Raw genomic sequence first — 14,758 nt, 5'->3', positions numbered from 1 at the left:
TTAGGTGAATTCCGAGGTAATCGCGAGGCTCACGTAATCACAATATCGCAAGTAGTTGCGTTATGTACATACACGCTCAAAAGCCAAACTGATTAATTCCATCGAACAAAAAGTAGAGAAAATTGATAAACTTATAAATATCGTTTTATAAAATTTCGTTTAAAATATATACACAAACAAATATTGTAGAATGTATTATTAAACATGCAACTTTTATAACTTTTATGTTATAACATAGAAAATATATAAAAATATATCGAGAATAATTGTTCATGTATTTATAAATTTTGCATGAATTTGGAAAGTTAATCGACTTGGCAAACTAAAAATCTGGAAATTACAGAAAAAATAAATATCATTAAATTTAACCATTAAAAATCATTATTTATTATAAGAAAACCAATTATAACGTTATTTATTACAGAACTTTAAATAAAATATCAATATAGTCGTTCTATTCTTATTACCATTGTCATTAGGTTCTATTATTGTTGTTGTTAATATTATCATTATTAACATAAATAACTTCTCTTCTCCGTCCGATCGAAAGTACCGTCACTTTTATTTGTTCTTAAATTTTTATAATAATCATGTTTAATGGGAAAAATGTATTTCAATAAGTCCATCATGTCTTTTCTCTTTTTTTTGTCACAGTTCTACTATTAGAATATAACAAAGGTTGATCTATATATTTTTCAGAACTAATATTTCTATTTGTTATAATATTTTCATTCCTAAAAATAAATATATCAAAAATGATTAAAAGTTGACACAAATGGTAAGATATAAATAAAACAATTTTAAGATATAATAAATTTCGACACATTATTTTTACTAGGGATTGTTTGAGTCAAGTGACGAAGAAATACGAAAATGTTTCCTTGAACTGGCACTTCTGACAATTATTATTAAAGAATCATTATCTGATTTGTCATTTTGTATGTCAAAATTATTATTCTTTGCCATTTTAAGAATTATCAAATTAATTAAGAATAAAAAAATTACTATCAATGGAATTAATCACAATGGCTTCTATAGTAGGTTATGTATTATTCATTAGTGATAAAAAATTTAGCCATCTTGAAGTGATAAATAGAATTATCAAGGTAATTAATTTTATTTATGAGAAGTTAAGCACTAATAAATAAATATTTTGATACTAAAATTAAAAAAATTGCAAAAAATAGAGTTAGTTACTTTGGTTTCTAAGCGGCTCATTTGTGTAAACTCTGTTAGCGCCGTAATATCGCGAGAGAATATTATTTCTGTAATATCTATCGTATTAATTAATTTGCGAACGCCTGGCAATCGTAACCGGCTTGTTAAATCCTTTCCAACTCAATTACCGATCAATTGTAACGATCGTTTCTGCTGATCACGTTACACTATTGATAGAATATAAAATAATCGGATATAATTCGCGGCGTTTGTAAATGTGTTTCTGCATTTATCGGTAATGATGAAGTAAATACAAGAGAAGAAAATGCAGGAGTGTGGATTTTATATAAGTATTGCAATTTGAAGAAATTTTACACATTATACACAATTTAATTTCTAAGAAGTAGAGAATGATCCATTCAAACTCTATTTAAATTCGATTAGAATTCTAATACCGCTGCGATATGGATCACGATACTGCGCTTTCTTATCATTCTAATATTGCACCGATTGTATTTCCTCACTTCCTCTCCTCGCACCCGAGACATGGATTGTGGTAGACGAAGATGATGATGATGATGATGACGACGACGATGACGACGACAACGGCGACGATGATGATGATGACGAAGAGAAAGGAAGATAAAGAAGAAGGAGCAAGCGGTTATGCGCGGCGAGCGATGCGAGCGTATAAGTATAGCCGGCATGAAATACGATGAGAGAGTGCCTCGGGTGCGAGACTTATGCTAAGTACACGCACACACACGTCTCGTTGTGTGTGCATTTTATGTTCGCGTCCGTCCGGGCGGCGGCCCTCCGTTTTCCTTCCTACATCTTCGAGAACGTCATGCTGCGCTACGCGGCTCGCGGCTTCTGGCTTCTACCTGCTTGCACGCGCGCGTTCTTTGTATGGATCCGCGTTGAACTTAGCGCAACGTGGTAGTAAGTACCTGGCGGCATCCGCGACGACACGTCGCCGATGTCGCCGCGTCGGTTAGAAATGCTCGGTGTCCGCCACACTTCGTTTAACTCGCACGCGATTTATCGTGTATACATGCCGATTAACGGCAAGCCATACTGTTAGATTGTTATATAGACTACGCCTTAGAAGTGTGTTGTGAAAATAATGAGATTATTTCCATACGAATAGAGTCAATCTCTTTTTCATTTAGAAGTCTCGTTATTTAACAAATATCCCTCGAGCCATCTCACAATTTTGACAAAAATATTGATTTACTGCGTAAAATAGAAGGTAACAACAATGAGTCAACCCTAAGTTAGATATTAAACAAAAGTCGAGAATTTCTCGACAATTATTCCTCGATCGAATGGTTTGCCGGCAGACAACGATGCTTACGACAAAAATAATCCTGGCTATGTTCTCTGTGGCACCATGTTCCATCTGGAAAGTATGGGTTGATACCAAAGTCGAGCATTTCCAGGCGTGGTGCGTAATAAGTAGAAAAGTTTTTTCGTACACAATATATAGTACAGGCTATCCAGGGTTTATCGACTTCATGAGCAGCCTGCCATCCTGGCTCTTTTTTCAGTTCAAGCATAATATTGCTGAATGTGGTGCATTTCGTAGTAGTAAACTCTGCGATCGTCTTGCGTTTTTCAGTGCAGAGTGAAGAATCATCGCACAAAACCACGTCATAATATGGTCCTTTGCAATTCGCCGTTCTATAAGTCCGATGTTTGCAAAAACGTCGTTTGACTACTGCGCCTTTGGATTTCTCCAAGCAATAGCTATTACAGGAATCTTTCTTCCATTTACTCCAGTTATCCTTTCTACAAAACTTAAAATTGTATGGCGGTACGATGATGGGTACGCATTCTCCGCCGCGACACTCCTTGCCGACTGCGCAATAAGTTCCTGAAAAAAAAAATCGATAAATTTGAAGTTACAACATCTAATCAGAATAAAAAACGTACCATCCAGTGCGGGTCCTGAGAAATACGTATTCTTGCGAGGGGAATCGCATTGTAAAATTTGACATATATCAAACAACGTGACTACGCTCGCATCCTTATCATGGAAAAATAATTCGCATTGTGCCTTGGCAGTCCATTTTCTTCCGGGTAGATCATGATAACGCGAATGATCCAAAGCATATACGTCATCGAGATATTTCGGTCTCATGCGATCTCGTAGGCACGATTTGGTTTCCCAGAGTTCCTTCGTTATGTTACGATTGCACTCGGACCACGTTACCTGGCCGCGATAGCTTCGTTTTGGTGACATTACATATTTGTATTCTTCACATTTCGACTCGTGTTCCATTCCTAAACTTTTGAACGAATAAATTATTGATTTGAATATTGTATATGCTTTACTTTACTTTGCCTTGTTTATTTAAAATATTTTTATATTTTTTGTAATTTACCAACGGATTAATTATAGTAAATAATTAAAGGATTAATCTTCAAAAAAATAATTTTTTGACTTTAAATTCTACAATGAAATAAATACTTCAAAAATATTATTGACATTCAATATATGACTAGTACACGTATGTAAACTTACAGATGGCCGATCTCATGAGCTGCAATGAGAGACGATGAAAACCCCGAGGAAAACATTTGATTTTGAATACCGAATTCTATTATAGCGTACGAGAAAGACGAATTGCATGCGCCATCGACAAAAGACCTTCCCAATATGTGATAGTACTTTTCTTGGTCGTTTGATGTAAAAATATTAATTCCGGTTAGATAAATGCCAATGTCCCAGTGATGTGGATCATTATCATCTGGAGGATTGAGAGCTCTCGCATATTTGCAGAATGAATCGTACAGTTTGCCTGCCTCGCCATTAAAAACTGGCAAATTTGGCGGTTGTTTTTTCATCATGTCCAATCGTATCAATGAAATATCAATAGGAGTACCAAAACTTGGATGATGTAACACAGCTTGGATTTGATTCACGTATGCTAATATCATATCGTGCAATCTTTTTTCATCATTATCCAGTAAAGGCATATAGATGCGATATGCAGCTTCGTCGAAGAAAATTGCCAGTTCTATGGTTAATTTTTGTTGCATATTTTGTACATTACGTCGTTTCGGTTTGATATTGTGCAAATGATTAAGATCTGAATCAGCAAAATATTGCTGTGATCTTTTAATACGGTGAAGTAAGCCGAATGAAAAATTAATTTGTTCTTTATCGCAAAAACCGTCGATTAAAGGCGGAAAGTCGTTCCGCAAAGGTCTAATCTCCAATGTGTCGTTTTCCAGAAAAACAAGTCCTTCCTACTTATAAAAAATGTACATTTTTTTGCGTCTCATGCTTTGTATACGTATAAAACAAAGACAAATAAAGATTACAAGTAAAAGCTAAAAATTTTTAAAGCAATGAATTTTTTTATATGATATTACTGACCAATCCATATTCTTGACAAAAGTTGATTGCTGCAGAGTTGACATGATCCTCGTGAAAATAAAAGCAAGTATCCAATGCATTTATTTGCGACAACATTTCTGTGACGTTTTTCGAATTATATTTCCATACTTGAAACACTGGCGACACAATCCGATCATTTCTACGCAGGTTTAGTTGAATCAATTGTCCGAAAACTTTCAGAGTTAATGGTATCTGTAAATTGGATGACAATTAAGAAAAGATGTGATAAGTCTCGCATAATATTCTGGACATTGAGCAATGAATAAAGTAGTACAATAGAACGCACGTACCTCCTTTACGCCTGTCGAGTTCCATGACGGTAGCAATATTATTTCGATATCTTGCGTGACATATGCATACGTTTCATTTAGTAAGATTATTAACACAAAGTTTAATATAAAAATCATGTTGCTTTTCGCGTTATTTAATATTTTAAATTATCTATTAAATAATTTATATACACACGTTCGAATACTCTCATGTTCGTTATAAGACTGCGTATAAATCACATCTATGTTAACGAATATTCGTTGTGTCGTGTAATATCTAATGTCAATATTTTCTCTCTTTGCTACATGTATATAAATATTTTTATTTCTAAAACTTAAATTTGAGAAGAGAGGAGAGAATGGTACGTATGATAACGGTGTGGGTTTAGAAAATGAAATTTGTGGCTAATATGTATAATATGCAACATTATTCGGAAACGCGTGAGTTTAATTGACAACAATTAGATTTCTAAAAGTTGATAATTAAGATTGATTTCTTTTGATTACGTTTTTTCTTTCAATTTAACTGTGCAGTTAATATACGACAGCTTTTTCCATAGATTTTTATGTACATGTATACAACAATTGCGTGTACTTTCGCGTCTTTTTTGTACCAATTTTTTTTCGAAAGCTTATTGTGTACTTGGGAAAGAACGTCGCGGTGGAAAATGCGTGCCCGTCATCGTATTACAATTTTAAGCCACACAATTTTAAGTGTTGTGAAAAGGATAACTGGAATGAATAGATAGAAGATTCCTGTAAAAACAGTTGCTTAAAGAAATCCAAAGGCGTAGTAGTCAAACGACGTTTTTGCAGACATCGGATTTACAAAACGGTGAATTGCATATTACGACTATATTACGACGTGGTTTTGTGCGATGATTCTTCACTCTGTTCTGAAAAACGCATGATCGCCGAGTTTACTACCATGCAGTGTACCATATTCAGGCGTATCACGTTTGAACTGGAAATGAAGCCGGGATATCAGGCTCCTCAGTCGATAAACTTTAACAAGTCTGTATTATATTCTGTCGATGAAAAAAATTTGTCAGTTCACTACGCACCACGTCTGGAAATGCTCGACTTTAGTATCAATCTATACTTTCCAGGTGAAACACGGTGCCACAGAGAGCGTAGCCAGGATTATTTTTGTCATAAGCATCGTTGGTCTGCCGGGAAACTATGCATCTGGAAAATAATTGCAGAGATGTTCATATCTGTACGAGGATACAGAAGAATTGTGATTGCAAAACACGCGTGATCAATAAATAAATAATAAAATCAACAACCATATTGTGCCTTATCGAATGCATACTTTTGATGTTAAATTTTATTTCCACTTGGCGGCATTTTCTGATATCATATTTTTTATAGGAAAAAGATTTGTATATACATATAGCAGTTTTTTTTCATAAAAAATAATTTTACTCTTTTGTTGTTTTGCTTCAATGTTTTTTTAAAATAAAAATTGTATGTAACTGCTTTTTTGTATATATCTAATGTTTTACACAAATCGTATTCTTTTTATTTCTCTGAGAATGCGACTAATTCGACCAATGTGGTGCACCTCGAGAGAATGGCGGCGGCGGTCTGCTATCGGTCGACAATGACATTACTCAAATGCTCTTGACAAACATATAAAGAGTTAACGACGCTGACATTATGGTGTACGTGCACGCGAGCATTTGTAACATCTCATGAAACAACGGCGAAGGAAGGTGCGCGGAATTCCGCGAGACCCGGAGGCGACAGTCGCTATAACTCAACTTCATCGAGCCGTCAACAAGTCCGTTTCCCGTGTAAACTCTGCATATTCTGTAAGATTTTCGGCGACTCTATATTTGTAAATTATCAAGTGATCGTGAATTAAGAAATCGTAGGCGTGATTTAATTTTTTTGCCAAATTTTGTAATATTTTTGAATTTTTGCTCAAAAAGTTTTTATCTATTTTTGTTTACTAATTATTAATAGATATATAATTCTTGTAAAGAGTTTATATTTTAGAAGTGTGGAATGTGTGTGTCGATCGCAATAATATTTTGGCACGCGTTATAAAAATGATATCATTGAAACAAGATACTACTATAGAAGAAGCCAAATCATTAAGTTACCAATTTTGCGAGCGTCAGTCAGGACGATCGTCTTTATGCTCGATGAAGATAGAGAGACGCGAGGGGGAGGATTCTCTTGTACGAGAGATCGCGGAGCTCAACGACACAAAACCTGTTTCTCTTTTTATTCGAGTACGAGTTCACCGTGACGAGGTCATCTGAAACAAAATGGTATGCAAAGTGATCGTGCATGTATTGTTAACGAGCAAATCGGTTTATTCGTTATTGGAACAGGAGGCAGAGGGCGGCAAGGGTTACGTGACGCGGTAGCTCTCTCATCTCGTCTTTCCATCGCCATGTTTCACTGCCTTCGACCGGCGATTTGTCTAGTTGCGTATGCAAACACTGGACGAAGGCGATTTGTTTAATGACGCTCCAGTCATTGGTGCCATATCATCGTGAATGAATGCGCAATCTTCTTGGTAATTGCGCCATTCGGACAACATCAATCAGTTTTGAACGTGGAAAATGTCGCTATACGTTATACCAAAGTGCTTATACGATGAAAATATTTAAATAGAATTCTTTTGGCAGGAAAAATAATTGGTTGCTTTGCATACGAAATGTAATCAGCAAAGTATTATAGTAAATTATCATACATTGTGATATAATATTATTATGATTTTATGAATTTTTAATATCAGAATATCTTGGCTTTATCCCGCTTAACCTCCATTTCGCATACGCACTCTTCAAATGTCACCCTTTTCTTTTCCTTTTCACTTATCCTATTATTATTCTCTTCCTCTTTCCAATCTAGTTTTTTTGCTTTTCGTCTATTTCATTTTTACTCCTCATTGTCCTACTATCTCTGCTCGTCCCGCCCGATCCTCGTGTCGCCATAACCCTACTTCTGTCACTCTTACTTCTTTTTCCTATATCTTTCCAATCTCTCTTTCTCTAGTCTCACCTTCAATTGCCCTTCTTTTCCTCTTTCTACTCTTTAACTTTTAGCTATTCTTAACACGTACCTCTAGTAGACGTACACGTATCTCTCTAAGCTAATTTATTTTCACACACTCTCTCCTATAATGCACACTCTAACACGCCATCTAACCAAGTCCTTTTAACATGAGAATATTTATTTGATAATTAATTATGATTAATGATAGCAATGAAATTATATACCAATGCTACATAAAGTAGTGCAACATCCCTTTCTTGTTTTTTTCTTTCTTTGATTGTCACGTTTGTGAATGTATCCGCGTCCCTCGTAGAAAAATCTTCTAATAAAAATATTTGCACTATGTTTACGAGATATGTAAGAAATTTCTACACACATATTTGTATACGTCACCATTGCATACTTTGATATCATTTCGATATTGCAATACTTGGCGACGTCTTATACGTATCGAGAAATGGACAATCCACGTACAAGATAGGGGCCATTGGCGATATATGTAGTTCCAATATCACGCTCTCAGGAATATGATCTGTGAATGTAGTGAGGACATAAGGACACGCTATTCCGGGCGATACATCGAGCGAGAACGTGGACATCGGAACGACCGATTCGCTTCACTCGTTCAGGTCGCTTGCTGAGGACTTAATGCCCCGTGGAAGCGTCTTCCTCTTCGCGAAAATGATCGCGTGCCAACGACGGATTCAGAGCATCCAGTCGGACGAGAGAAATCTCGTTTAGTCGCGACACGAGTCCGGCCACGACGCATTCATTATCGTCGGCTGAGTGTATTATGCGGACTATCGGTGACAATACGTCGTGGTAAAACGTACGGTCAGAATTCCCATTATTAAACGTGTTGAGTCTTGACAACGATGTGATAATTTCGTATGCGACGTTCGGTTAATATTATACTTCCTCAGAAAGTGCAGAGATATTAATCTTTTTCAGTTTTCAGATCAATATTATGTAGTTTATAGCGTATATTATTTCAAATAGTCGAAATAAAATAAATAATATTTGAAATATATTATTTGAACAATAAAAAAAAAGCTTTACGATAAATGAAAATTAATCTGATAAAAGAGAAGAGCAAAATATTTTACATGATATTTGAAAGTCTATTTTTGACATATGTTTTTATAGAGATTGTACGATGATTAGTGAACAATGTAAACCCAACATCTATTATCATACAATACTAATCAACCCCCAACAGTGTCATAAATTGTTGACTTTACCGCGTAATTTCTATTGCGGGATTCTCATTAGATTCAGATGAGCAGTTCTACGAAAGCCTGTGTGGGATGCGGTATAATTATTTAACAAACGTAATGGTTGTACATAGGCCAGCATCTTGAAACTTTGCAAGATTGATATATTGCTCTATGGATTGAGATATTATTGCGGTTTGCATTCACATCGCGTATTTGGTGCTAAACGTAGGCGTTGCGATTCTGAATTTTATGAAGATCACGTTCAATGTTATCGTAGGTTAAGAATCATGCTGTTTTATATAACGTCGTATACAGAATTGAAATATAGCTTTTTATTTACAAGTGCAAAGTAAAAGATGTATTAAAAGAAATAATGAAAAATGAAGATCTTGAAGTTGATCAAAACGTTTACAAGAACTAGGTAATAAATAATTACAATAAGCATTAACGGTCTTATTTGCCCAAATTTTTACGTTGTTATAATAAAAAATAAATTATATTAATATAGTATTACAGATAAAATACATTGTAAATGTATAATAATATTAGTAAAACAAAGTTTTTAGAGATCTGTTTCTTAAACCACTTCTTGCAAAACTCAATATGTATCAAATTTTTCGAACAATTTATTCATAATTTTAAGAATGTGATGGAATGACGTAATGTTATTTAGACAAGTATTTTGTCTTTTATCACAGGCTATTTTCAATAGCAAAAAAGTTGAGGAAAAAAAGTTGACAATTTCAGATTTTATAAGCAGTGAATCGAAAGAAATCAATTAAAAAAAAATATTCGAAATATTCTCCCTGTTTTTTTTTCCCAATTTTGCGCATCACATTTTGTTAATTGAAACGGCAGATTTCTTCTGTAACAGTTTGTACTTCCGTTTCTCTTAACGAGAAGGCGTAGGCAAGCCTCTAGGACTCTTATCGTGGAGATCGTTTCTGCGAACATTCGAAACTCGAGACCGTGTCTGGCTTGGTGTATTGCTAGACATGAATCTCATTGAATTCACGCCCAGCTTGCAGAGATGCATAACATTGTTACCGGAGAGCAAACATCCGCAGAAATTATGATGTACGATAACTGACGACATCGTGTGCATCGTGCTCTACTCATTTTTAATCCGCGTAGCGTCGAAACTATTATCATAAAATAAGAAAGAATGAGCACACATCTTTTCCTTTACGAAGTCGTTGTCGAAGCCATTAACTTTTTTCACAGGTTTGTTAAGCCGGACACTCACCGTTTCGTGGGTGATATTCCGGGAAGTGAAGTCACTTTGGCGCTCGGCATTATCGATCGCCATCAATTACAAACTGCTTGAGATCGTCGGTCGTTAAGCCGGTATCGATTAGATCGTTTAAGCTCGCCACTTCCTCGGATGAGTTGTTGACCGGTGCGTTCGCACCTTCGTAAATTGAATAGTGTGAAAATGTTACAGGCGTCCAAGGTAGACGCTACCATGTGACGTTAAATGTTTTGGCGGTTAGGCTAGAAATTAAAGGTCAAACTAAACTTCGTAAAGTCAAACGACCAATGATAGAAATGTCATGATCCGTTTGCGCTTTACTCTTCAACTCGCAACTGTATTTTAACCAAATAGTTTTAGTTAAACTCTTGAAAAGTTTTATCTTCACAAAACATGTTTCGGTTCGCATAAGATGTGTTTTACAGATGTCATAACCTTGCTAATTAGTCGCGAATTTCTCCCTCCTCTCTCTTTCTTTCTTTTTCTCTCATACCTTTTTCGCGTGCGTACCTGTACTTGCGTACGCCTTCGCTCACTCACTGTCATTCTCAGGTAAGATTTCTCTCTCCTCCGTCTCTCGCTCTCACGGCGCACACGCGGACATGGCGCATGTACCGCCGTCACAAACACGCTCGCGCGCCCTCCTCATCTCTCTCTCCCTCTCGGTCCACCGCATTCTCTAAGGCGACTTACGCCTACACGTTGTAGTTGCAGCATCCACACTTAGCCCTCCTCAGTTCAGCGCGTGCCTCCACGCGACCAACCACCACCTTGATCACTGCTCTCTCACTCTCGCGCGGGTTTGTGCATCGGCGAGTACCAGTAGACATCTGTTGCAATTTTCGCGCTGACAATGTTTTTTTGGCAGCGCCTGCTTGATCGCGCGAGTGATCAAGTGATTCGATAGTGTTTTGTGTAATTGTATTTCGGGAGTGAAGGAAATTGAGTGAAATGTATCGGATGGCTGCTGCAACGAATATCGTCATGACGCTTTCTAACGGTATAATTTGCTGAGGGTTCGGTGAAAATAAATAGGACAGCTTTTTCAGCAGCGTGACATTCGTGTAAAAAAATGTAAAATAATGTTTGAGTAACGATCGAATTAAATAATGCAAATTTGTAAAAAATTGAATAAATAACCAAATTCTTCAATTTTTGCATCTTGGAGCAATAAAATACATATTTTTTTTGTTTGAAACGAAAATAAAAATAAATATATTTTTTATATTGGACGACAATTTAGCCTTAAATGATTTAATAAACGTTGAACTGCTTTTAAAACTTTTAATATATATTTTGGATTATCACAATAGTATTTGTGATTGTAATTAATGAAAAGTACATCCAAATTAAAGTTATTAAAATAAGCAGTTAACAAGTGGTGTTCGCGGATCGTTAAAATGATTTGTTCGTGTACGTTGTACTTAATATTCTGAGTGATTTGATCAAGTTTGGCGATGATTTCATGACTTTTAGTGAATTGATATATTTTAATGTTTAAATATTTGTTAAAAAAGTATTTAGTATAAAAAATACGTTATATCTATATTAAATCTCAGTGAAAAGTACTGCTTGTAAACGTTTTAAAAAGCCACAAATGTTGCGATGGCGCACGATAGTAGAAACGAGCGAACAGACTTCTGATTTTATCGAAGCTGATTAAAGAATTTACGGTCGATCTGGTGGTTTCATTGAAATCTTTTAACTGGTGTGGATAGAACGCACATTTCGTTGGTGATCGCGTTCGGCATCTGGTTTCATTAGGAGGACGATAAAAGTCGCATTGCGAGAAAACGACAGCGGAGGAGGGCGGGCGAATCGACAATTTATCGATCTGTCGATCGATCGGGAAGCGTCGTACTCGCTGCTCGCGCGGCTGGACAAATACTGGCACGCGAATTGGAAATTGGCGAGCGTGGGTCGACGCGCGGCGCCAACCTGTTGCTCGAGATCGGACTCGTTTCCATTTGGAGGACTGCAGGAGCTCAGTTTGCTGCGGCTTCACCGTGAGACCCGTTCCCGAATTCCGAGCCGGGAATTAATCAATCCCTCGAACGGAGGGCGATTTGAATGCCCGCTTCTAATTAACGCCCGAGCGTGCTCTCTTTATCAAAAACATTCTGGAAGCAGGAATCTTCAAGGCGGTAATCTTCTGATTCAAGGATTCCGATTACTTCTGATTAATGTCGCAAGCAGGTTGATAAGAAATTTACAAGATATGTCTTTCGCTCGAAATCGGAAATTAATGGAAGTCAAATATCTGCCCGTGATTAAATGGACACAGCAGATTTGTCTCAACTAAATTGTAGGATCGCCAAGTCTTGGAAATAAATAAATTTTCAATTCAAGCCTTAAAAGTAATAAAAGCGAACGTTTGAGCGCGTATCTCTGATTAATGAAAGTGAGCTATATGCAGTGCGAACTATCGTGTGAAAATAGAAAGTAGCGTTACTTCATCATGTAATATTCTGAAGAGAGCAGCGTTTAACGAAACGTAAAAAAAAAAAAACTCGTTGAATACACGAAGAAAGAGACGATAAAAATCCGAGACACGGTCTGAAGCCAACGTGACATTAAAGTGCAGTTTATATCATCGGATTCGATATGCCTAATTACTCGACGATCAGCTTCTTGGCCCTCCTGGCACTAACCAGCCTGTCGCTGGCGAATCTATCGACCAAAGAGCTGCTGGAGTGTCGAGCGAACTTAACGGCGGCGATTAAGAACGACACAACGTTCCTTGGAAAGGTGCGCCAATCGGACTACATCTTCACGGGAAAAGTCAAGGAGCTGCGACACGGGCAGCTGCTCCACGCGCGCGTCAAGAGAGCGATCAAAGGCGCCCTGAACGCCACCGTCGATCTTACTGTGAACGACACCTGCGGCCATTATATCAGACGCGGCTACACCGGCATCTTCATGGCGCGTCGCGGTGCCGGCGACGTGCGACATGTCGACAAGGTGGTGATGCATTTCGGCCCGGTGCCGCTGACGCTCGCCAATCTCGATAGGCTCAACGCAGCTGTCAGAGGTGAGTTTATGTCGTACGGTAGTTTTTCACGCAACACCCGTTGTCTTTCGCGCTCCAGCGAGACGCTAAGCACTTTGCGTCAATTGGATAAGTTGCGGCAAGTCCACCTGTATTGCCCCGAGTGCGAAATGTAACAGCCTGTTCATTTAGGTTTCACAAATCTCGTGATAGGAGAGAGCGATTTCGCAAGGCGATATATGCGCAGTTCGCTTAAATTATACAGTTCGCGCGCTACTGTTTAATATACTGCGTAAGATTATCGGGTATTTGTCAACCGTTTTTTCCCCCCGATTGATTTTGAACTGAAGTTTTTGGAAAAATTATAAATAAATCTTCTTCTTGTTCGAACGAGTTAAGCGAGATTTATGGAGTTTCAATTTTTTAAGAAGAATTTATTTTTGAAAACTATTTGCATAATTTTGTAAACTGATTGTAAGAGTTTGCAAAGTTATTTTGTACATTATCTTTCGCGAATATAGGAATTTATTCAAATTTCTATTCATTTTCACTTTGCGCTTGGCATAATTTAGGGAAATGTATATTTCTGATGATTCGTATCGTTTTTCGCATGTTGTGTAACATTGTCTTACTAGAATCAAGTGTGAATGTGTTGAAACGCAATGCGTTGTCGACACGTAGGTGGATAAAACACGTCAGGCGGTTAGCATTCAAGGTCTACTGGATAATCGTTTGAACGAGAAAGCCCAAGAAACAGCTATCATAGAAACAGCTAAACATATATTTATATGAAAATTAATTGTCAAAAATAAGTTAAACGTGACATACGATATTTTTTTATTTTCATTCATTACTTCACGTTTCTCAACTTGTAATTGCTACAGTCAACGCAATATGCCATATACAGTTCATCTTTTTCGTTTCGACTGAAAAATTATCTATCGCTAAAGAGTTATCGATTGAGAAAACGCAGGTTTGTGGGAAAATTGGATTTATCGCGTCGTACATACTTGGCGAGTGATTAAATCACGATCATTTTGTCTCAACGCGTACAGGCCGTGCCTCTTTTCATCGTGTTAATCGCGCTGAATGAATGACGCGCGTTATAAATAAATTATGATTATACCTTAACTCTCCTGTGCGATCCGAGAAACGTTTAATCCTTCCCTCAGGGCCAATGATACCGTTTCGACGTGACGTACCCGGCCGACCGCCGAGATTGTTTCGTGGACTATTAAAGAAATTAATGTAGGAATTATAAGACTGGCTCCCCGCGCGTGCAGGGGACACATTGCGAGCTCTGAAGTAATAGGGAGCCGTGATTTATTTAATAAGCGAAGATTAAGTACGGTCTCTCTCGCCGCTCGGACCCTCTCGTTCCTTTTGCTCTGAGATCAGTTTACGGTGAAACGCGGTGTCAAACGATGCGATACGACGATGTTGATGGATAAA

The 14,758-nt window shown here is 37.1% G+C and overlaps 2 protein-coding genes across 7 annotated transcripts in view; one reads left to right on the top strand and one right to left on the bottom strand.

Annotated features, from left to right (window-relative positions):
• Positions 1–363: 363 nt before the first annotated feature.
• Positions 364–14,758, bottom strand: part of LOC105676684 (A disintegrin and metalloproteinase with thrombospondin motifs adt-2-like) — a 102,863-nt gene continuing 88,468 nt past the window's right edge. The window contains exons 1-7 of one of the 6 annotated variants that reach the window (XM_067351416.1): positions 7,916–8,027; positions 6,945–7,102; positions 4,855–6,021; positions 4,544–4,756; positions 3,686–4,413; positions 3,094–3,449; positions 1,485–3,034 (exon numbers count right to left, since the gene is read on the bottom strand). In XM_067351416.1, coding sequence (XP_067207517.1) covers positions 2,472–3,034; positions 3,094–3,449; positions 3,686–4,413; positions 4,544–4,756; positions 4,855–4,971 — 1,977 coding nt within the window. In that variant the 5' untranslated portion in view covers positions 4,972–6,021; positions 6,945–7,102; positions 7,916–8,027 and the 3' untranslated portion in view covers positions 1,485–2,471. Of the gene's footprint in view, positions 735–1,484; positions 3,035–3,093; positions 3,450–3,685; positions 4,414–4,543; positions 4,757–4,854; positions 6,022–6,148; positions 6,336–6,944; positions 7,103–7,915; positions 8,028–14,758 lie in introns of those variants that run through there. The other 5 variants (XM_012374748.2, XM_012374747.2, XM_012374746.2 and 2 more) reach the window with 5 other exon arrangements.
• Positions 10,854–14,758, top strand: part of LOC136998568 (uncharacterized) — a 33,242-nt gene continuing 29,337 nt past the window's right edge. Inside the window, exon 1 of the mRNA XM_067351442.1 lies at positions 10,854–13,348. Coding sequence (XP_067207543.1) covers positions 12,922–13,348 — 427 coding nt within the window. The 5' untranslated portion in view covers positions 10,854–12,921. The remainder of the gene's footprint in view (positions 13,349–14,758) is intronic.

Source organism: Linepithema humile, chromosome 3 (genome assembly GCF_040581485.1).
Source record: "Linepithema humile isolate Giens D197 chromosome 3, Lhum_UNIL_v1.0, whole genome shotgun sequence".
Classification (NCBI taxonomy): Eukaryota; Metazoa; Arthropoda; class Insecta; order Hymenoptera; family Formicidae; genus Linepithema; species Linepithema humile.
The sequence above is the reverse complement of the archived record's forward strand: the minus strand, read 5'-3'. Positions and strand labels throughout refer to the sequence as shown.